The following is a 21796-nucleotide window of genomic DNA, read 5'->3' as shown; positions in this document are numbered from 1 at the left end:
TCATCTGATCCATGAACATGAGATGTCTTGCAACTTATTTGGGTCTTTAATTTCTTCCAACGATTTTTTTAGTTCTCCTTGTACACGCCTTGGCTTTTTTTTTTTTTTATTAAATCCGTTCCTAGGTGCTATCGTAAATGGAATTCCTTTCTGATTTAATTCTCAGATCGTTCATTGCTTGTGTATAAAAAACAATTGAGTTTTGTATGTTTACTTGTACTCTGCAACCTTGCTGAATTACTTTATTAGTTATAATAGCTTTTTAATAGGTTCCTTAGGATTTTCCACATACACGATCATGTCATCTGCAAAAAGAGATGGTTTTCTTGCTTCCTTTCCAATTTGGGTGCTTTTTGTTTATTTTTCTTGCCTGCTTACCCTTGTACAACATCCAATGTAATGTTAAATAGAAATGGTGACAGACACCTTTGTCTTGTTTCTGATCTTAAGGGGACGACTTCTAGTCCTTCACCATTAAATATCATTCTCTGGGGCATTTTTGTAGATGCCCTTTATCAAACCGAGGAAGTTCTCCTCTATTCCTAGCTTGTCGAGTGTTTTTATCATGAAAGGGTGTTTGATTTTGTCAACTGCTTTTTCTGCATCCATTGAGATGATCATATGGTTTTTGTCCTCTATTCTACTAAAATGATTATTTTTTTATGTTGAACCAACCAACCTTTCATTCTTGAAATACATTCCACGTAGTCATGAGAATATTTCTTTTTATATGTGGCTGGACTTGGTTTGCTAGTATTTTGTTGAAGATTTCTGCATCTACGTTCATAAAAGATATTGATCTGTAGATTCCTTGTGATGTCTTTGTCCGGTTTGGTATCAGGATATACTGGCTTCATAGAATGGTAGAATGGCCTCACAGAAGATTCCCTCTTCTATTTTTAAGAATGGTTTGTGAAAGATAGGTGTTAATTCTTCATTAAACATTTGGCAGAATTCCCCTATTGAAGCCATGTGGTCCTGGGCTTTTACTTGTGGGAGTTTTTGTTATTAGTAATGGGATTTCTTTAGTCGTTATAGGTTCATTCATATTTTCTGTTTCTTCTTGAGTCAGTTTTGGTATTTTGTGTCTTTCTAGGAATTTGCCCATTTCATCTAGGATATCTCATTCGTTGGCATACAATTGTCCATAGTACTGTTTTATCATCGTTTCTATTTCTGTAAGGTTGGTTGTGATGTCTCCTCTTTCATCCATGACTTTAGTAATTTGAGTTTTCTCTATTTTTATCTTAGTCGGTCAGTCTAGTTAAAGATTTGTCAACTTTGTTGGTATTTCAAACTAATTTGTAGTTTTGTTAATTCTCTCTATTGATTTTTCTATTCCCTATTTCATTTATTCCTACCCTAATCGTTATTATTACTTTTGCTAGGTTCCAGTTTAGTTTACTCTTATCTTCCAGTTTCTTAAGTGGAAGGTGAGAGTATTCATTTGAGCTATTTCTTTTTAAAACGTAAGTGATTATGGCTATACATTTTCCTCTACTTATGCTGAATACTATAAATTTTGGTATGTTGTATTTCATTTTCCTTCATCTCAAAATATTTTCTAATTTCCTTCCTGATTTTTTCTTTGAGATAGCAGAGTCTTACACTTGTTAAATGGTTAAGAAACACTGAAATATTACTGGAAACATGACACCACATCGGGACAAATTCACATTTTCAAAACAAAAGGTATAGGAGAACTGAGTGAATGTACAAGGTGGCTACAAGGCACTTCCCATCACATCCTAAAACTTTATTTCTCACCTCCCACATCCAGTCCATTAGCACGTTCTCCAAAATATACCTCCAATCCACCCCTCCACTACCAGGTCCCTAATCCCTCCACCTCCACTACCAGGTCCCTAATCCAAGCCATCATACTTTTTAGCCCAGGAGACCCATAAGGGACTCCCAAGTTCTCTCTTTCTTGTCTTCGAACCATCTGTTCTCCACACGCTGAGCTTTTAAAATCACATATCACAATTTGGACCCCCCACACCGCTCAAAACCCTCCAGTGGCTTCCCATCTGATGAGGGCCCTTCCACACGGCCTATGAGATCTCAAATGGAATGCCCCGCCCCCGCATCCTCTGACTCACCACCTGCACGCGCTCCTGCCCTCCCATTCCCTCTGCTCCAGCCACACCCAAGGATCTGCTTTCTGTTTCAACACGAGTTTCTACTCCTGGGATTTTGAATTCCTGAAATTTTCTTTCCTTCTTCCTCATTATTCCCATCTCAGTGCAAATGTCCTACTCATAGCTGAACCTACCATCTGCGGATGAGAGGTGGGAAAGAGGGTTGGCAAACATTTTCTATGAAGGGCCAGATAGTAAGTACTTTGGGCTCTGTTTATACCATGGTCTTTGTGCAACTACTCAAGCCTCCACTACTCAACTCTCCCTGTAGTGTGAAAGCAGCCTTCCACCGACCTTAAAGGAACGAGAGAGGCTGTGTTCCAATAAAACTTTGTTTACAAACACAGGCTCGCAGAATTTGGCCCACGGGCGACAGTTTGCCAAGTTTGACGTTTTTTTCCACATGCCACAAAAGGTTCTTCTTTTGATTTTTTTTTTAACCATTACAAAATTTTTTAAATTCTCAGCTTGTGGGCTATAAAAAACAAGCAGCACCGGATTTCGTTTGCGGATCACAGTTTGCTGACCACGGACCCAGACTGCGCCTGGACGTCCCTTCACCGTCTGTGGAATAAACGAAGGCCCGTGGGCTCCCCATCCCGAGCCGGAACTCCGGGAGCCGCGCCACCAGGCCCGGGAACCTCGCGCTTCCCGCTCTCCAACTCTCCGAGCCGCGCGCGCCTGCCGCCAAGCCCCGCCCTCTTCGCGGCGATTGGTCGGGCTTCGCCCTCTTCCTCGCTGGGGAACGCCCTCTCTGATAGGCACTGAACAAAACCAATGGGGCTCCGCAGGTCCTTGGGCCCCGCCCCCCGCGCCGTTGGAGGCGGGCGTGGGCGGGCCGTTAAGGGGGTCGGGTGTGGAGCCTGGTAACCGTTGCCGGTAACAACGCCCCGCCCCGTCGCGGCAGGCGGGCGGGCGGCGCGAGGCGGGCGGCCCGAGCGCGAGGAGGAGCGGCCGCCGCCGCCACCGCCGCCGCCATAGAGACTGTAGCCGTGGAGACTGTTACTTACCAACGGGGACCAACACGCAGCTGCCGCCGCCGCCGCCGCCGACGCCGCGGGAGCCGCTGCCCGAACTCCCGGCCCGAACTCCAGGTGACCGATGCGACCGCCCGGGGCCCGGCCCGGCCGGGGAGTGCGGGGGGCGGCGGGGACGCCGGCCGAGGGGTCGGGGGGTGAGCAGCGCTGTCCCCGCCGTTCATCCTAAATGTCCGGGACGGCACGCCTGCGGGACCTGCCTTGGCACCCCTAGTCCCGCGGGCGCGGCTGAGTTTAGGGGCTCCCTGGGACCCCTCTCTCTTTTTAATCAAACTCGGGGAGAGGTGGAGACCCGTCGCCTCACTTTTTATAAAACTTCCTGGATTAGGGGCGCCCGGAGAACCCTCTCACTTTTACCCTCAAAATCCCGGAATTGGGGGCGCCCCGGTAACCCCTCTCAAATTACCTTTAAACTCCCTGTGGGACCGCCAGTGGACCCCTCTTCTCCTTTTTACTCTCCAAATCTCTGTCATTGGGACTCCCCTGGGACCCTGCTCTCACTCTTAAACTTCTTTCTAATTGGGAGGGCCTCGAAGATTCTTCCCACATTTATCCCAAATTCCTGGATTGGCGACCCTCTTCTCGTTTTAATCCTTCAAACATACTGAATTTGAGGGCATCCCTGGCACCCCTTTCTCATTCTTTAACCAAAAGTCGGTGCGTTTGTCTTGGGGAGAACCCCTCCCCCCTTCTCATTTTTTTGCCACAAACTCCCGAGAATCCGGCTTCCGGGGGACCCGTTTCTCACCTTTCCCCCCAAACCCTTTCGTTTGGTGCTCCTCCGATACTACCCCCTCCCTCTTAACTCCACATTCCTGAGTTTGGGGGATCCTGAGTCCGCAGGTCCTTACACGCCCCCCAGGAAGCCCTTTCGCACCCCGCAGCTCCCCTATTTGGACTGATCGCGAAGCGAGAAAAGTTTCACCAAAAGGGTGGTTTTTTGTTTTTTTTTTTTAATTTATTATTTTATTGAAGAGCCCAACTAGTAGCCCAAAGCCCTCGGTGGCATTTTCCTCTTGCGGTTGTGTGAGTGCGTGTGTTTGTGAATCCAAATCCCACTCTTAAATACGACCCCCGCAAAAAAAAACGAAAAGAAAATAGCTATTTATTCCTTTCCTCTGGCTCTGGAAGAAGCCGCGGCGCTCCCCCGGCTCCGTCTCTGTGGGTTTTTCTTTTGCTGCGCTAGGAAAGTTGGGTTTCCAGATCCTAGTGGCTATTTCAGGGGCTCCGGGCCGGGCCGAGCTGCCCCTGCCATTCCGGCGGTGGCGGAGTGGGTGGGTCATCGTCCTAATTTTAACCTCCTGGTTGCCCGGCAGGAATGAAGGACAAGGGCAGGATACAGCGCAGGAGTCCAGGGCCGCGCTCCCCCACAGACCTCATTCCTGTTTCTGCGTATTTTTATTATGCCCTTCTCCGATTATTTCCTTGCTTTGTGCAATAAATAGTCAGTGCAGACTTTCTTGAGTTTTTTCCCTCACAATCAGCTTTCTCTCTGCAAATCCAAAATATCGAACCTGTACAAGACTGTTTAAACTGACTTCCCCAACAAAATAATAATAATAATCACACGAAACATCAACAGAAACAGTTTTTTTAGGACTACACATATTGTCAATATGTTTATAACTTCTTGCTTAATGCTCTGAATATTCTTTGTTTGCTTCTACAAAGACCCTTACCCTCTGTCCTGGGGAGGAGCGGGGTTGGTCACCCAGTAGGGTTTAAAGACTTGAAATGAAGGTTACTCACCGGCTCTGACCAGAGAAATGGGTATGTGGAAGTGCTCCCCAGAAAAGGAATTTACTTTCCTGAATGACTGGCACTCCTCCTCCCACAGGCTTAAAGGGACTTGGTAGTTTTTATTTAAAAGACTTCTCATGGTATATGACGGGAATGCTAACTGCCTCTGTGATCCTGTGATATTCCAACTGGTTTGGGTCCAGAATGAGTTCAGGAACGCTTTGCCCTGCAGTGAGAGCATCACTGAATTATTTAGCCGTTTACGTGCATTCATCTCTGTCCCAGATAAAGCGCCAAGATGCTCAAAGGGGAAGCAGGAGGACAGGGACAGAGTTATTAATTGCCCCCAAGTAACAGAACAAGCCCTTTGAAATTCAGCTGATACTCGCTTTCTGAGTGAAGGGCACATATTACCTTAATATTCATCTTATAACCACGTGTATCACGGCAGTGTCGCTGGAATGGAGCCATTCGCCAGAAATGGAGATGCCGGGAAATTACCTGGCTCCCATTCCTCAGATATAATTTGTAGTTTTGGATTCGAGTTATAATTAAGATTAATCGATATTTAATTAATTTAACTTTAACAGTATAATTGAGTCAAAGTGTTGGATGTTCTTGTGGGATTTTTATAGTCACGTGTGGTAGTTTTGCACATAGAATCCCAGGGCCTGAAGGAGACATTTTATAATGTGTTTGACTCTCTTTAAGCAGCTGCAGGTTGACCACTTATTTAAATAAAACGCTTCCTCCCTTGCCCCCCGCCCCCACATACCTACTTATTTGTAAAATGTGAAATTATTTAAAGCGCAAGGGAAGTTCTCAGAGAAACCATCTCGCTTGTGGGGACTCTCATGGACCGGGGACGAGAAAGTACAAGTTCTGACCCAGTGTCTGAAAGGCCCAGGCACACACCCAGCGCACACAGCCGTATTTCTGCACCGAACTGTATGCGTGTCCCACTAAATGGGGTAGATGAGGACCATCATCTGTGCCAGTTCAGGGCAGATTTTGTCGTTAAGTGAGTCGATGCCAAATTTCCCCAAAACTTCTAGTCTTCAGGGCTTTTGGGATTTTGGCATTATAATAAGGGATCGCGGACTCACTATAAAAAAGGGCCTTTTGACCCCCCTTTCTAGAATGTAAAGGGCTATATCAGCTCCACCACAGGCCACGTTCCCTTAGACATGTGCCTGGCACAGAGTGCCTGCTTAATTTGTCCAATGAATGCATGAATGGCATGTGTGTTGGGAATTAGAAAACTGGGAACTACCTACATGCTTCTTGTAAACCCCAAGATCAGCAAAGTCATTCTTAGAGGAAAAAACGAAAGAGGGAGGACTTTAGGCGAAGAAGACGCAGAATTGGGGGGTGGGGTGTGGGGTGAGTGGTGAAGTCGGGGGGGATTCGTGCCCCGGAAGCTTGGACTGGCTAAGGCGATGCGTGAGGAGACAGGATTCTAAGAGCTTCCTAGCAGAGGAGTCTGGCCAGCTGCCTGCTGGACGCATCCAGGTGGATTCTGACCAGCAGTTTAAAGGCGGGGTGGCCAGGCTGAGCTCAAGATCCGCCCCAGATCTGCTCCTCCAGGCTCCGCCTTCCCTCAGTAACTTTCACCTGGCTTCTCTTCTCCCCACTGCTCAGGCCAAAACTTTAGCGTTGTCCTCCATTCCTCCCTCTCTCAAGTCGTCAGCGATTCCTGCCCGCTCACCTGCAGTGGGGACCTAGACTCTAACCATGCCTGGCCACCTCCACTGTCAGCCCTCTGCTCCAAGCCACCGTCACCTGTTGCCCAGATGATTCCAGCCTATTAACCTGGGGGTCGTGTTGTGTCCTGTTCTGTATTCCTCCGCTCAGAACCCTCCCCAGGGCTCACGTCTCACTTGGAACAAAAGCCAAAGCCTCCCCTGCCCCACCCCACCTCACCCCACCCGCCCCAAGATCTCTTTGGCTCCATCTCTAGCCAGATGCCCAGAGCTCACTCGGTGTCACCCCGCCGGCCTCTGGCCTCTCTCCCCGCCCTCAACAGGAAATCTCTCGGCCCAGACATTCGTGGGGCTGCTCCTCGTTGCCTTCAGGCCTTTTCTCAAATGTCACCTTCCCAGGCCACTCACTCGAAACCGTGCACTCTGAGCCTCCTCCCCTGCTTTCCTGGTCTCCGAAGCATTTATCACTATCTAATGGGCTGTATATTATGCATATTTATTTTATTATCGCCGTATCTTCAGATGTCTGCTCAGGGAGGGGAAGAAGCTCTGTGGGTTTTATTAAATTCTGTATTCCTGGGGCTGAGAATAATTCTGGCACCGAGTAGGCCCTTGACAAATATTTGTTAAATGAATAAATAAACAATTTCCTACAGAGCTATGGGGAAAGCATACGTAGAAATTAAGAGTTGCTCCTTATCTGGCACATACCACGTCCGTGTGACTCGGCACCGCTCTGACTGGGTAAACGGGGCAGTCGGAAGAGTGAAGGAAAAACCGCACGTTGCGGAACCGGGTGCTTCAGAGCTGGGCTTTGGGGCCTGGCAGGGAAGGGGCTAGAGGGCGGCCTCTCCGTTTACCAGCTCAGTGACTCCCGGTAAGGGTGGCATCTGTGAGAGGTAATAGCAGCTTGTGTGGTCGTAATGTTAGAATAACATCTATGAACCGTCTAGGCACGTGCCGAGAAGACGCTGAGTGACCGAGTGACGGAGGGCCTGAGCGGGTAAACCTTGCGCTGTCCGGTTTAGGAGGTGAAAGGCCCTTCAATTAGTGGGGAAATTCACTGGCACAGATACAAAACTGGCAAAAACAAAACAGAAAAAGTCGCTTGCTGTCTCACATCTCGGTTATGGTGTAGACGTTTCTGAAATTACGCCCAGAACATCCCGCTTTGGGGTGGGTTTTCTTGAGTGGCCAGCCCTGCAGGCAGAACTTACGGCCGAGAACATTTCAAAACTGGTTTCCCTTCTCTGTCACCGTGGACTCTTGGGTGCCAACCGGTCCAAGTCTTGAAATCCGCCACTGAGGGGTGAGACCTGACCTGGTCCTCATGCCAGGACTTGAGTCAAGCCCTCAGGGGCAGACAGCGTGCCTTGCCGCTTGCTGCACCTCACTCCGTTTTTTCTGAAGTGCATTCCTGTTTTATGATACATAGATTTTGTATGTTTTAAAACCCTGTTTTATGCTCTGGCAACTCTTTATTCTTGTTTTTCATTTTTGTGAATGCTCTGACTTTCTGAAAAATATAGTTGCCTTTCCCACACCTTTAGATGATGCAACTGGATTTTAGATGCCATGGATCAGATTACATCTGCCATAATCCGTGTTAAAAAATGAAGAAAGAATTATAAAGCCATTAAAAATATGTAGAACTTACCTGTCACGGCCTGACGTAGTGATTACTTGTCATTTACTACGCAGCGAAGCCCAGTGTGCTACATACAGTAAGCCTACTTCTGCTAAGATCTTTGCGGTTATTTTGAGCACGCGCACGGACGTGTGTGTGAATTTAAGAGTTGGATGACTAGTATCCAGGGTAACTTCAGGAGGTGACAGTTGAGCTGAGACTGAAATGAGCAGCCCTGTGGAGTTCAGAGGGAAGAGCCTTCTAGACAGGGGGAGGGCAGCAGGTGCAAAGGCCCTGGGCATGAGGAATTAGCCAGGCCTGGTCAGGGCAGGGAAAGGCGGCCTGTGTCTAACGCCTGGTGAGCGGAAGCAGGAAAGGCCGAGGGCCCCGCAGGCTCATCCTGAGTGTAACTTCGATTGTTGGTAGATTTCTCCTCTGCCCATACTCGTCAGATCCGTGGTGTCCAGCCGTTGGCTAGAAGACCTGCTTTCTGGGCCTCTGCCATTTGTTCGTCATTCATTCATTCACTCAATCATTCATTCACTGCTCTCTGAGTCCGACACTATCCTTTGAGGTTACAAAAACCGAAGACTGGCTAGGAGAGGGAGCCAGCTTCACAAAGGGGCTGTGTGGGATGTCTCCATATGACACAGTGAGTGCGCAGCGTAGGGAGGCCACTCTTCCCTGGTGTCCAGGAGGAGATGGACTTAAGCCGAATCTGGGGAGCGGTGTCCTTCTGTGTCAGTGGGGAGAGTAGCAGCGTGGTTGCATTTTCAGCAAGCCGAGTGCGGGGTGCAAGGGAGATTCTCAAGGGGAGCCGGTGTCAGCCAATGGCAGCCTGTGTTTGTAAATAAAGTTTTATTGGCACGCAGCCCATCCGTTCACCTACCGTCTCTGGCTACTTACCCGAGGCAATGGCAGGGCTGGGTATTTGTGGCAGACAGAATACGAACCGCCCAGCCTGCAACATTACTGTCTGCGCTGTGCAGGAAGCGTTTGCAACCCCTGGCAGAACACATGGGCTTATCTCTCTGGCGCTGAGCTGAGCGGCGTGTGGAGAAGTGGCTTTGTGGCCAGGTATGATTTTGGTAGGTGCATCGGAAGGCTCAGCGTCTGGGTGGCAATGGAGAGATGACTGTGGCCGTGGTCCGTGCGCCTGTGCCGCAGCCCCAGCTGCGGGTGCTGGGGAAGACAGCTGGTGACTCTGTGGGACTAGGGGCAGGAGGGGCCCAGAGCAATTCCAAGGTGTCTGACTTTGGGGACACAGTGGAACATGTCACTCAGTGAGTCACGGACCTTGGGAGAAGCTGCGCTTGGGCGGGTGAGTCATGAGTTCATTCGTGGGCTTGGCCAGCTCAAGACATCTGTGGGACATCTGGGATGGGTCGTTTTCCAGTAGGCAGCTGGATTTCGGGGTGTAGAGCTGAGGGGGCAGGCCAGGCGGGAGGTCAGGATCTAGGCGCTGTCAGCATCCAGTTGGTCACTTCAGTCATGAGCATGGTGAGGTCACCCAAGGAGAGGGTGGGGAGTGAGCAGAAAAGGCTGAGGGCAAAGCTGTCACAGTGTAAGGAGCAGGAACCAGCGAAGGGTCAGGAAGATGGGGTTTTTTAACTGTGGTAACATATCAAATTTTGAAACGCAAAATGTGCTACTTTAACCATTTTATGGGGACAGTTCAGTAGCATTAAGTATATTTGCATTGTTTACAACCACCACCGCCACCATCTCCAGAACTTTCTCATCGTCCCAAACGGAAGCTCTGTCCCTGGGCTCCACCGTCTACTTTCCCTGTCTATGACTCTGACTCCTCTGGGGACCTCACATGAGTGGAACCATGCAGTCTTTGTCCTTCTGTGTCTGACTCTTTCACTGAGCATAATGTCCTCGGGGCTCATCCACGTTGGAGCAGGTGTCAGAACGTCCTTCCGTTTTAAGGCTGAAAAATCTCCCAGTGTCTGGACGGACCGCACGTTGTCCGTCATCCGTCCTGGGCACTTGGGTCGCTTCCACCTCTGGCCATCGCAGACAATGCCGGGCGGAGAAGGTCCCGAGGGAATTCTTAGGTGGAAGGAGAAACTGGAACCGGGCTCTGCAGGCAAAGCGGGATAACTTGGGGACTGAGCCCAGGAACGGGGGGATGGCCGGTGGAGACCAGACGCCGAGACTGGGAGCAAGCCCGTGGTGGGGAGGGAGAAGGACAAGTCCCCACGGACAGGCAGGAGGCTTGGCTCACAAGCGCCTGTCTCCCCGGAAGTATGTCGAAATCATCCTAACGATATAGAAATCCATCCCTAACATCGCAACAGCACTTAATTAAGCTTCCATTTTAAAAATACAAGCCGTGAATCTTTTAGAAACAGTGTGCTGTTTCTAGGATATGTTTCTGTCCAGAAGGTGATCCGCGGGCTAAGGCCTTGGAAGCAGTTTCCAAAAAAAAATTAGCAGTCCACAAATATGTTCCGGCCCCACCCTGGCCAGGGAGAACCCAAAGAAAACACGCACGCTTTCCCGCCTCGGTCCTCTGCTCAGAACACACGCAGGCAGCCGTAGCCTGCTTTCAGAAAAAAACGGGTTTGGAATTCCAGACCCACAGAAAGCAGCTGGAAGGATACGTTTCCGATTTTTCACAGAATTCTTCATTTTCTAGAAGAATTCACTTTCTTGGGGACTTCTTCGTGTGAGGAGCTCTCTGAGGCCTCCGTCCATTCAGCAAATATTTGTGGGCCCTAAATCTCAAACATTCGAGTTTATAATTAATTGAATACTTAAGTATATTAATGCTTCATTATGTGGAAAGTTAGGAAAGAAGCAGCTAGAAAAATTTTAAATTGTTAACAACCATTGGCCACTGACATTCGGATCCGAAGTTAAAACACAAACTGAGTATATTATTATTTCAGGAGCTTTCAATCGTGTAAATCATGGCATGGTTATACAGCCATACTCTTAAATCGGCAACCGGGAGTAAATAGAAAGTATTTCTGGAAGCCCTGTGTGACTCAATGAATTGCTGGCCTTGGGTCGGAACTGGGCACATATATTTATTGACTGGGCTCTGATCACCGGCGAGACCCGGCGTGCAAAAGAAAAGGCTCCCCAGTTAGCAGTTATTTAAGGAACCGCAGGATGGGGAGTCAGAAGTGGCGACAGGTGATCCGCGGTGCCCCGACGTAGATTTTGGGCTGGGAGCATCTCCCTTCTCCTTTTTGTGGGGAGAAGCCTGGCTTCTCTCCCGATTGGAGCTCCTTTGTCTTCCTTGCTTCCAGGGGCCCAGCCCTGCCCTGCCGTCCTCGAGCAGACGCCCCAGCCTTCAGTGCTGTGGGAGTGCCCCCCGCCACCTCCGTGTCCTGCAAGAACCGGGGCTCCCTTGGCTCACGGTTCCTACTCGTCTCTTCATCTCCCGCCACCTCGCCTCCGCTCTCCTGGGGGAAGAGGGGATGGGCACTTTCTTCCCACTTTCGTTAGCCAAACTGATGCCCTGCCCGCCCTGCTTTGATGTAACCACATTGTACTTAGCTCGGCATTCGAGGCTCATCCATCTCTGTTTTCACGTCTTTGTGGGCTTGCCATCCCTTAAACAGGTCTTATACTTTTATCTCCCCTCTCTCTGGAATGTCACTGCTACTGATGACCACCTTACTCTTCTCCGAAGACTCTCCTCCAGTGCTCTCTCGCCTTGGAGCTTCGTAAGTGGTGAGCCAGGTGGGAAAACGTACGGCTGGGGCGGGCTTTCTCCTCCACGCTGCTGACACCCTGCCATCCCGGGCACCGCAGGGTCTCAAGCAGCATCTCTGGCCTCCACCTTCCAGCAGCACCCACCCCAGCCCTGAAGTCATGACAATAACTATGTCTCCAGATGTGGTCAAATGTCCCCAGGGGACAGGACCACCCCCTAGGTGGGGGCTAATCAGCCAGAGGTGGCGGTGACTCCTGAACTGGCGCGGCCTGTAGATTTAACATCACGAGGCTACTTGGACATGCAGCAATGTATGTGTCTTATTTTCCCTTCTCAGTTGTAAGCTTCTGGAGGACAGGGACAGCTGTCCCTGCCACACTTCTCACAGCGCTAAATACTTAATCACGTGAGTGAATAAAACATGAGCCAGAGGGCGTGGCCCACATCAAGTCACAGCAGCCTTTGGTTTTAACGAAAAGCAAAAATCACGAAGCTCTCGCCTGAGGTCTGATAGCCTTAAAAACTCCGTGGTTTTGAGTCAGTCTAGATGAACATTCCAGCCTTTTCAAATACGTAGTTTTCCTGTACAAATCCCCAAAGAAATTTTAATCAAAGACCCCTGCTGTTCACTGCCTTCCCTCTGGGCCTGGCCAAACCTGCACATCGAGTTCTTTCCCGGGGAGCTCAGGGGTCTCGCAGGGAAGTGACATCTCCTAACCGACTGCTGCCAGGCCCCCCTGCCAGCAGCCGTGGGGATTGTTAAATGCCCCATTCTGTGTCTGAGCCAATTGCAATGGCTCGATTCATATTTGTTTTGCTTTAGAGCCTTTCCAAGATTTTACTCTTTAAAAAAGTCGATTTGAAACAAATACAGTTATGTCTTCTAGAATCATTTCAACAAAACATAGTGTTACAGAAAAATCAGACCGGCAAGAAACCAAGCAGCACTCGGAGAGTTGGAGAACTCAGGTTTGGTCCCAGAAGAGCTAGTGCTCTGAAGATCTGGGCCCCGAGCTCAGGGACAACCTTGCTTTTATAGGGCTTCTCCGTGCAGTTATAGTTGGCACGGGCCGATCTTCAGACAGGAACTCAGGCAGTCCATCTGTAACCTAGACAGAACAAGCAAACAGGAGGATGAGTCTTTAGTTAATTTTGAGGTCACCCTGCCCTTCGGCCTATGCGGCAAGCATGTCTACGGAAGCAGAACAGAGAGCTGATTATAAGGGTAGCCTTTTGAGTGGAAAATTCCTCTTCAATGGCACTCAAAATTTGTGGAGTGAACGAATTCTCCTCTTTGCAAAGTGACAGGGCAACTCGTCGGCATTTCGAACCTTAGCTTCTGTAACTGGTGAAAGGTTCTGCGAGCCTCACGCCGAACCAGAGCAGGTCGTGGCAGAGGGTCCTCGGAGCTGTGTGGACTTTGCTCTCCTCGTAGATAACTCTCTCTCGCCCTGGTTCCCTCCCCGAAAGACCCACTTCCCCAGCGCTGTCCCCAGCTTGGGGGCCTTCCCTATAAGGAGACCTGGTTCAAGGTCATGGCATGAGGTGGGGTGGGTGGGCGCTGAGGGACACTCTTCTCCCTGGACGCGACCCCCTCCCGTGAACCCCTCTTTGGAAGCGTCCATATCAGCCACCGAGGCTGGGGGAGCCCTGTTTCTGAAGTTCCACCGAGGAGCCCCCAGTTTCTAGTTAGACCGTCACAATTCTTATTGGGAATAGAGGTAATCGTTAGTGCCAGCCAAAGTAGAAACCAATAGACGGACAAAGGTGAACTTCATGTTTTCCCAGCAAAACTCTGAAATCGTTGTACGAGTGGTCACCTCGTTGCACAGCCCTCAGCCGGAATGGCGTACGCCCTCGCTTGCAGAGCCAGTCACCTCCTCTGAGCCGTGTAAGGCCGTGCAGTGCCGCCGGGCCTCCCAGGTGAGGACGTGGGGCCGCGTGCCTGTGGAACGCAGCGCCAGCCGGCCGCGGTTCATAAGCTCCCGTGAAAACTTCTTAAGTGGACCCTGCGAGTTGCAAAGGGAGAGAGAGGCCGTCTTCTGGGCCGGCTGGTCCAGCAGTTCTGACAAAGGCTTGTTCCTCTTCTTCAGACCGAGGAGGGACGGTTTTCAAGAAAAGTGGGGAGTGGTATGCGAGGACTCGAATAAAGCAGGTGGCAAAAAAAAAATAAAGCAACACTCAGTTGGGGGCAGCCACTGTTAGATCCTCTTCTTCTGCCCCCTCTCCTTCACCCCATATCCCACTGCCCCCCTAGTTCCTTAAGTCCCACTACCCATAAGCCTCCTGCGTTGGGCCTGTCTGTCCCCTTCTTGTGCGTCCTGTTCTAGTCCAGACCCTCTAGTTCGGGTTCCGTTGACATAACCTGCGATTCTCCCCCTGCCTGAAGGCGATGGCTCATCCCGTCGTTCTGCCTTCTCCCCCTAAATCTCTGATGCTTCCATTGCCCTCTTAAACTGTTTGTGGGATGACACATGACATCTTTGTGGGATACCGCGGAATACCAGGGCATTTAATAAGATCACACGAACTCATAGTGCTTTTATCAATAACATGTGATTGCACCATAAACTGTGGTGGCGGGCACACTAGCATCCACGAGCATCTGTCCTTTAAAACCGATGCTGTCGAATCCAGCGTGACGAGCTGCTGCGGGTTTTCCCAATAACGCAAACCTTGCAGAGAATGCGTTTTGTTGTTCATGCTGTTTGCCAGCAGAGGACAGAGAGCCTGTCCCAAGGGTTTAAGAAATCTTTGTAGCCCAAATTGTTTTTAATTTGAGAAACATATCTATTGTACATTTTTCTGCAAATAGACAAAAACGCTGCTATTTTATTTAGGCGAAGAAAGCCCGCAGAATGTTTTAGTATTCCAAGGAAGCGGGGCAGCAGGGCGGATGGAGGGGTCCTTTAAAGGACCAGATAGTGAACCGCAACGATCCCACTGTGCCATGACGTGGGAATGAATGGCTTTGGCCGTGTGCCAATGAAACCTCATTTATGGGCACTGACATGTGACCTTCATATGATTTCCGTGTGTCACAAAAAGTATCCTGACTCTGATTTTTTTTAAGCATTCAAAATATAAAAGCCATTCTTAGCTTGTGGGCCACGTAGAACCAGGTGGTCAGACTCAGCCTGTGGACCGTGGTCTGCCGGCCTCCACCATAGGACGAGTCCAGGGGCTCGCGGTGTCCACAGCCTTTCTCCAAATGGCCTGGCCTGTTTTCCCAGCGGGCCCCCAGCCCAGGCCCTCTGCACCAGCCAGCTCGGTCTCCTTGCCCTTCTCCTGCTGGCGCCGCCCCCCGCCCATGGCGCACACACGGCCACCGGTGCGCAGCTGCTGCTCTTGAACTAGTTCGTTCTCCTGTTTCCCCAGCCCCGCCCCACCACCCAGAGAGGATCTATCTGTCCCACGAGGTCCAGGATGGGACCTTCCCAGATTCCCCGCCCTGCGGTTTATGATACCACGTTCCACCTCGAGTCTCCACCTGTCACCTCTGCCACACGAGGAGTTCCTTGTGTCTCCTTTTCTCTCTCGCACAGTGTAAAGCGCTTGAGGACAGAGACCACGTCTGACTGGATTTGAGGGACACCGAATAGAGTATTTGTTGAATCGACTCGGGTTATTATTAGATCGTGACCTTCCCCAGCTCTAAAAATCATTTTCCTTACTTTCTAGTAAAATACGGCCTCGTAAGATAGTTGTGAATTCACAGTTTGATTTATCCTAGGAATCTTCTAGATCGCAATTGCCCAATAGAAACATAATGCGAGCTGTACATGTAATTTAAAATTTTCTAGTAGCCACATTTTAAAAAGTAAAAACAGGTGGGCAAAATTGATCTGAACGATGTATTTTATTTAATGCAATATATCTAAAAAATTGTTGCTTGAACACAGGCTCTATATGAAAAAAATTTTTGAGCTATTTCACATTCTTCTTGGTATGCTAGGTCTTTGAGGTCCTCTGTGTCACATGTCCCACCGCTTGTCACATTTCCCGTGCTCGTTCGCCACAGGTGGCTGGCACCGCTGGGTTGGACAGTGCAGGTAGACGTTTAACACAGGCACGACTTTTAGGTCGACCCTATTCTATTTGAAACGCGACCACTATTCGAGCTACTTACTTGGAGTTCAGGTACTTCCCGGCCACTGCAGTCCGAGGTCATTCACCAGGTGTGAGTGGCACAGGTCCCCCTGACTCGAAGGTTTCCCGTTTTCTCAAGTGATCACGATTGGACTTTGCACACAGGTGTCCACTCCGGGCCACTGAGCAGTTCAATCCCAGAATGCTATCGTACCCCTTCTAGGACTTGGGACCCTTCCGGCAGTTCCCGTAAGTCTGTTTGCTTCCTCTTCTACGTCACGGAAGTCATAACTTTTCATTGTAAAAACTCCAAATACTGTAGTACCAAAAAATATAAACGGAAAAAAGAGCCTCTGGCTTCTTCCTCCTGCCCCTCTCACCACTGATAAAGTTCTGTGTGGGTTCTTTAGAATATGTCGAATACAGATAAAACATACTTTATTACTTTTTCAATTGAGATGTAACTCACATACCATAAAACTCACTCTTTTAAAGTGTACGATTTAGTGATTTTTAGTATATTCACAAGGTGATGCAACTGTCACCACTACCTAGTTCCAGAACATTCCATCACCCCAAAAAGACACCCCCTCCCCATCAGCAGCCATCCCCACTCTCCCCAGCCCCTGGCAAATTCTAGCCACTCCTGTCCCTGTGGACACGCCTGTTCTGGACGTGTCACATACACGGAGTCACACCGTGTGGCCTTCTATGTCCGGCTTCTCTCACTGAGCGTCATGTGTTCAAGGTCCGTCCACGTTATGGCAAGTGTCAACGCTTTAGTCCTTTTTATGGCTGAATCATTTGGGGCGGTGGTCAAAGGGACCAGGTTCTGCCCGCCCTCAGCAGCCCGCTCTTCCCATCTGGTGTTTGGTCCGTGCCTCCCTCATCCCTAATCATGTGTCCACCTCTCTCTTCCTACGGAACGTCGTGAGATTCCACCGCACAGATGTGTCCTTGGGTCAGGAAACAGCTCTTTTCGGGGTGCATTTCCTTGATCCTTTTTCGCCTTTACCGACAACCACGCAGTACACAGCCTCGTGCACTCGTATCTGTGCACAGCTGTGAACGAGGTGTTCGCACATTCCCAGAAGGGGACTCGCTGGGCCGAGGGCATGAGACGCTCCCTCTGCATTAGATGTCTTGTGCCTGCAGCGAAGGCTGCTGTCCACCGGTGGCCTTGGCTGCACCCGCACCGTCTCCGGCTCCACCGCTGGCACCACCTCCTCCCGCTCCCGCCCGAGCCACGGGGCTGTCACAGCAGGCCTGTCTTTTACCCTTAACTTTAGGCCCCATTCATAGACTAGTGGGTCACAGACCTTCTGACGACCGTGTGAAAGCGCGTGTCCTTTCCCCCAGGAAAATGCACGACAGACGTGTCCGTTGGATTCTGCCTGCGATTCTGCCGGTTCTCGGACCCTTTGTAATGTGTCCCCCGACTGGCCCCTACTCCCCGTCAGCTCTGCTTTGCCCATGTCACAGTCCACGTGTGGCTGCCTCAGCCCGAGTCTGTCACCAGAGCTGCGCCCATGCCGGGTGTGCCTCTGGGGGCGGCCTGGCTGCTCGGCCGGTTTGCGTCCGCACAAGTTCACGCTCGTTGCCTTGACTCTGAGCCAGTTCTCACATAGCGACGGCATTTTCCCACCCCTCTGAGTTCCCCGTCGATACGTGGCTTTCAGTTCTTTGCTACCTTGATCCTCTCTCAAAGCATTCACTCTGCTGCTTTCCCCGCAGAAGGCCTGCCCCGGCACGCGGCCTCGGGCACCCGCTCAAGCGGGTCGCCATCCTCCATAGGCCAGCCAAGGGACCGAGCTCCTGCTGCAGTGTCACCGGCTTACGTAGGGGGCCCACTCGTGCTGACACATCTTGCTCTCGAACCTGTCTCTCACGTGGCTTCTCATTATAGTGCGGGCTCATTTTCTTTATGCAAACAATTTAAAACCAGAATCCCGATGACCTAATTGTGGGTGAAGTCACCCCTTCTGAATCTGAGCTTTTCTCTCACTTGAAATTCAAAGGATCGTATTTTTCTTGTTAACATCCTTTAAGACTTCGGAGATACTGACTAACCTGGTTTTCCTTTTCTGTGCTTCACAAACGTAGAATTTTCTAGAAACTACCCGCTCCTTTATTCTCCAACGGTAATGTCCACTTAGGGCTTGAGCCAGAAAGTCTACAATTCTCGCAACTCCCGGCCTGGAGCACATTCAGGCTTCAGACTTCTGATGGTGAGACACCTGCCTCTTGCTGTTCGTTCCTCGTTCATTATCGTCAGTTGGTTCTGTTTGCGGGAGGCGCCTGACCAAAGGTTTAGGCATCGCTAAAACACCTCCTCACTCCCCTCCACCCCACCCCGGCACGGAGGTCGTCAAACCGAAGTCTCAGGGAGAGTGTGTAAGGAGTGTTTTGTTTGTTAACAAAGTTCGTTTCTGAAGACAGTCAAAGGAATTTGACCTTGAAAGTTCTCTGGCCCAACATCCTCATTATCTCCATCAACGTCACCTTTACTTCTTCCCACGTGACCTTTTTAAGTTATACATCATCTGTTTTTCTTCTCGTCTGGCATTTGCCAACGCTTGTGTCATCTTCTTTTAATTTGAGATAAAATTCATATAGTATATAATTCACCGTTTAAAAGTATGACTCCCTGGGGTTTAGGATATCCAAAATGTTATGCAGCTGTCAACATCGTCTACTTCTGGAACATTTCCATCCCCCCAAGCAAAGCCCGTGCCATTAGCCATGACTCCCCCGCCCCGTCCCTCAACCTCTGGCAACCACTGTTCTACTTCCTGTCGCTATGGACATGTCCTAAAAATGGAATCATATAGTATGTGGCCTTTTGCAACTAGCTTCTTCCACTGAGCATAGTGCGTCGAGGCTCATCCACGTTGTAGCATGGGTCGGGGCTTCGCTCGCTTTTTGGCTGAGTCACATGCCGGGGTATGTATGTATGGTGCACAGCGACTTGGCTCTCCGTTCACCTGCTGGTAGCCATTGGAGTGGTTTCTGCTTTCGGCTGTTAGAAGCGGGCAAGTTTTTGTGTGAACATAGATTTTCATTTCTCTTGGGTAGGTGCCTAGAAGTGGGATTGCTGGGTCACATGGTCACTCCGTGTTTAACTTCTTGAGGAGCCGCCAAACGTTTCCACAGCAGCTGCCCCACTTTTCATCCCCCCGGCCATGTGGGAGGGCTCCGGTTTCTCCACATCCTCGCCAACACTTATTTTCCCTTGTTTTTATTATAGCCGTCCTGGTAGGTGTGAAGTGGCATCTTGTTGTGGTTTTTAATTTCATTTTCCAAATGACTAATGATGTCAAGCATCTTTTCATGTGCTTATTGGCCACTCGTATGTCTTCTTTGGAGAAATGCCTGTCCAAAGGTGTTGTCTTGCTTCCAGAAGTTTCTCTTTCTCTGTGAAATGCCCTAAGACGCTGAATCATGGAGGTGCAGGGCATACACCCCAGAGCTATGAAGGGACGCGGGGGACACAGGGTCAGAATCGACGGTGTGAGGGCTGTCTTCCCTCTCCCTTGCGATGTGACTCCAGCTCTGACCTGCGGGCACTCGCTTTTCAGAGACTTCTCGAAATCCCGCATGGCAGGAGACGTGGCAAGGACCTTGGTCCTCACCCTCAAAGTATCCTTGACCCTCTGGACATTGAGAATTTTAGAATGTTCCTTGTGCAATTGTCCCTTAGTATCCAAGGAAGATTGGTTTCAGGACCCCTGCGGACACCCAGGTTCTCGGGTCGTCTGGCCCTCACGTAGAACGGTGCAGCACTTGTCCACGACCTGTCTGTGCACATGGATTCGGCGTAGTGCTCGGCGTGGGGCAAATTCAGGTTTTGTTTTGGGGAACTTTCTGCATTTTTTAAAAATTATTTTTGAGCCACGGTTGGTTGAGTGGACACGGAGGGCCAACTGTAAATATACAGGCTGTTCGATACCTGTCCATTTATCTATCCAGAATTATTTTAGGCTCTCTTTTAGAGATGTGTGTCCAGCGTGGGGTCTGCGAACCAGTCCCTGGGCTAAGTCCCACCCGCCGCCTGACTTTGTATGGCTAAGAGCTAATAATAGTCTTTCACATTTTTAAATGGTTGAAAAAAATCAAAGAATAACATTTTGGAATTCATGAAATTCTATGAAATTCACATTTCAGCGTCCATCAATAAAGTTTTATTGGCACATGCTCACACTCATTTGTGTACGTATGGTCTGTGGTGGCCGATGCCCCACCCTGGCAGAGCTGAGGCGTCTCAGGAGGCCGGCCGACCCACAAAGCCTAAAGTAACTGCCACTGGGCCTTTACACGTGACACACTCAGTGCGACGTCACGCACATGTGAACACGGTGCAGAGTCAGAGGTCCCTGCAACGCCCCAGAACCTTCGGTAGAGCCTAACACACTCACTCCCTGCAAGGCCAAGAGGAACGTATTCCCTTTATTCTCCTCTCTTGTTCGCTGTAATTAAAGGAGCGTTTTCTTCTGGCCACGTCCGTCCCGCAGGCTGAAGCCCCTCGGCCTTTCTACGTCTATAAGGCTGCACCCTTTTCAAATTTTAGTTCCGCAGTACCCGGCCTCTCCCTCCCTGGCCCTCCTCTTCATGTGTCAGGCCCGGGAGCCCCATCCGGTTGCACCGGCCCGACCTGGTCTGGTCCGGTCCCATTCTGGCCCCAGCTCCAGCTCCCCGATGGTGCGCTCCCAGTGGCTGTCGCTGGAGGAGAGCCGCTCGGGGCGTATTGTAGGCTCTGGAATTCGGCATGCGCATCAGGTTGCTCGGCGGAGATTCTGACATGAGTTACCTACCAGACCCCGTGTGGGAAGGCCAGCATCAGGCCAGCATCGCAAACCAGCTGGCTTCGCATGGGGGCACGCTGTCACCGTGACGCATAAGAAATAAAAATACGTCATGGCTAATCCATAAGGAAAAAAAAATCAGTGTTTAGAGATCGAAAAAATGAACTATTCCCACCCTTCGGTCTTTTTTACATGGAGCTAAAATCCCACTTGGAATGAATTCTGCACAACTTCGAAATCCTTTGTCGTAGCTGGATTTTTTAGAATCGAGGCGCTGCTAGACCCCAGGGCGGAACGAACTGGTGTTGGGCTCCCCGGGGTAGAGAAAGCAAGTGGGGCTCACCCGAGGCTCCTGCCACCGCCAGTGTCCACTGAAGAGGGAAAGCAGGTGCTGGGAAAAGCCAGGCGTGACCGGTGACCGCTGCCGCCATTCCGCCCACCTCCAGGAAGTGAATGAATCGAGTCACTTTCTTCTAAACACTGCCGACCTTCCTAAGTGATACAGCGGGGCTCGATTAAACTGGAACCCTTGAATTTGTGAACTGAAGTTAAAAACAGATCCTTCCAAAAGACACAAAAACACATGCCACTGCTTAGCACTTCTTACCCTCACTCAGTCCGGACCGCTTACTCAGTCTGCTAAAAGTTGAGAATTTCTCCCCAGAGGAATAGGCATCATACGCACTGCACCTCACTTAAATTTCATGTTCAAGTTCAGGTCGATGGACTCCCCAAGGTACACGCTCATGAATCCACGGACCCGGTGATAGCATCCTGCTGTAGCCATCCGAACGGGTAAATTGCAGAGCTTAAACCACATTCCAAGTAGTCTCTAGGTTTTTCAAAATAGAAAGGCAAAAATTAGGTGAAAATCTAACACCGTTATAAACAGAAGGCAGAGGTCTTTGTGTGATGTTTGTGTCTCTGTAGAGTGATGTGAGTCAGCTACACACAAATCTCATCTGAAAATAATGGGGAGCA

At 50.0% G+C, this 21796-nt stretch overlaps 1 protein-coding gene across 1 annotated transcript in view; it reads left to right on the top strand.

Annotated features, from left to right (window-relative positions):
* Positions 1-2918: 2918 nt before the first annotated feature.
* The window catches only part of RFX2 (regulatory factor X2), an 84066-nt gene continuing 65188 nt past the window's right edge, over positions 2919-21796 (top strand). Inside the window, exons 1-2 of the mRNA XM_039878553.1 lie at positions 2919-2932; positions 3004-3235. Of these exons, the coding sequence (XP_039734487.1) occupies positions 2919-2932; positions 3004-3235 (246 nt within the window). The remainder of the gene's footprint in view (positions 2933-3003; positions 3236-21796) is intronic.

Source organism: Pteropus medius, unplaced genomic scaffold (genome assembly GCF_902729225.1).
Source record: "Pteropus medius unplaced genomic scaffold, Ma_sr-lr_union100, whole genome shotgun sequence".
Taxonomy (NCBI): Eukaryota; Metazoa; Chordata; class Mammalia; order Chiroptera; family Pteropodidae; genus Pteropus; species Pteropus medius.
This window is presented reverse-complemented; position numbering and strand designations above follow the sequence as displayed.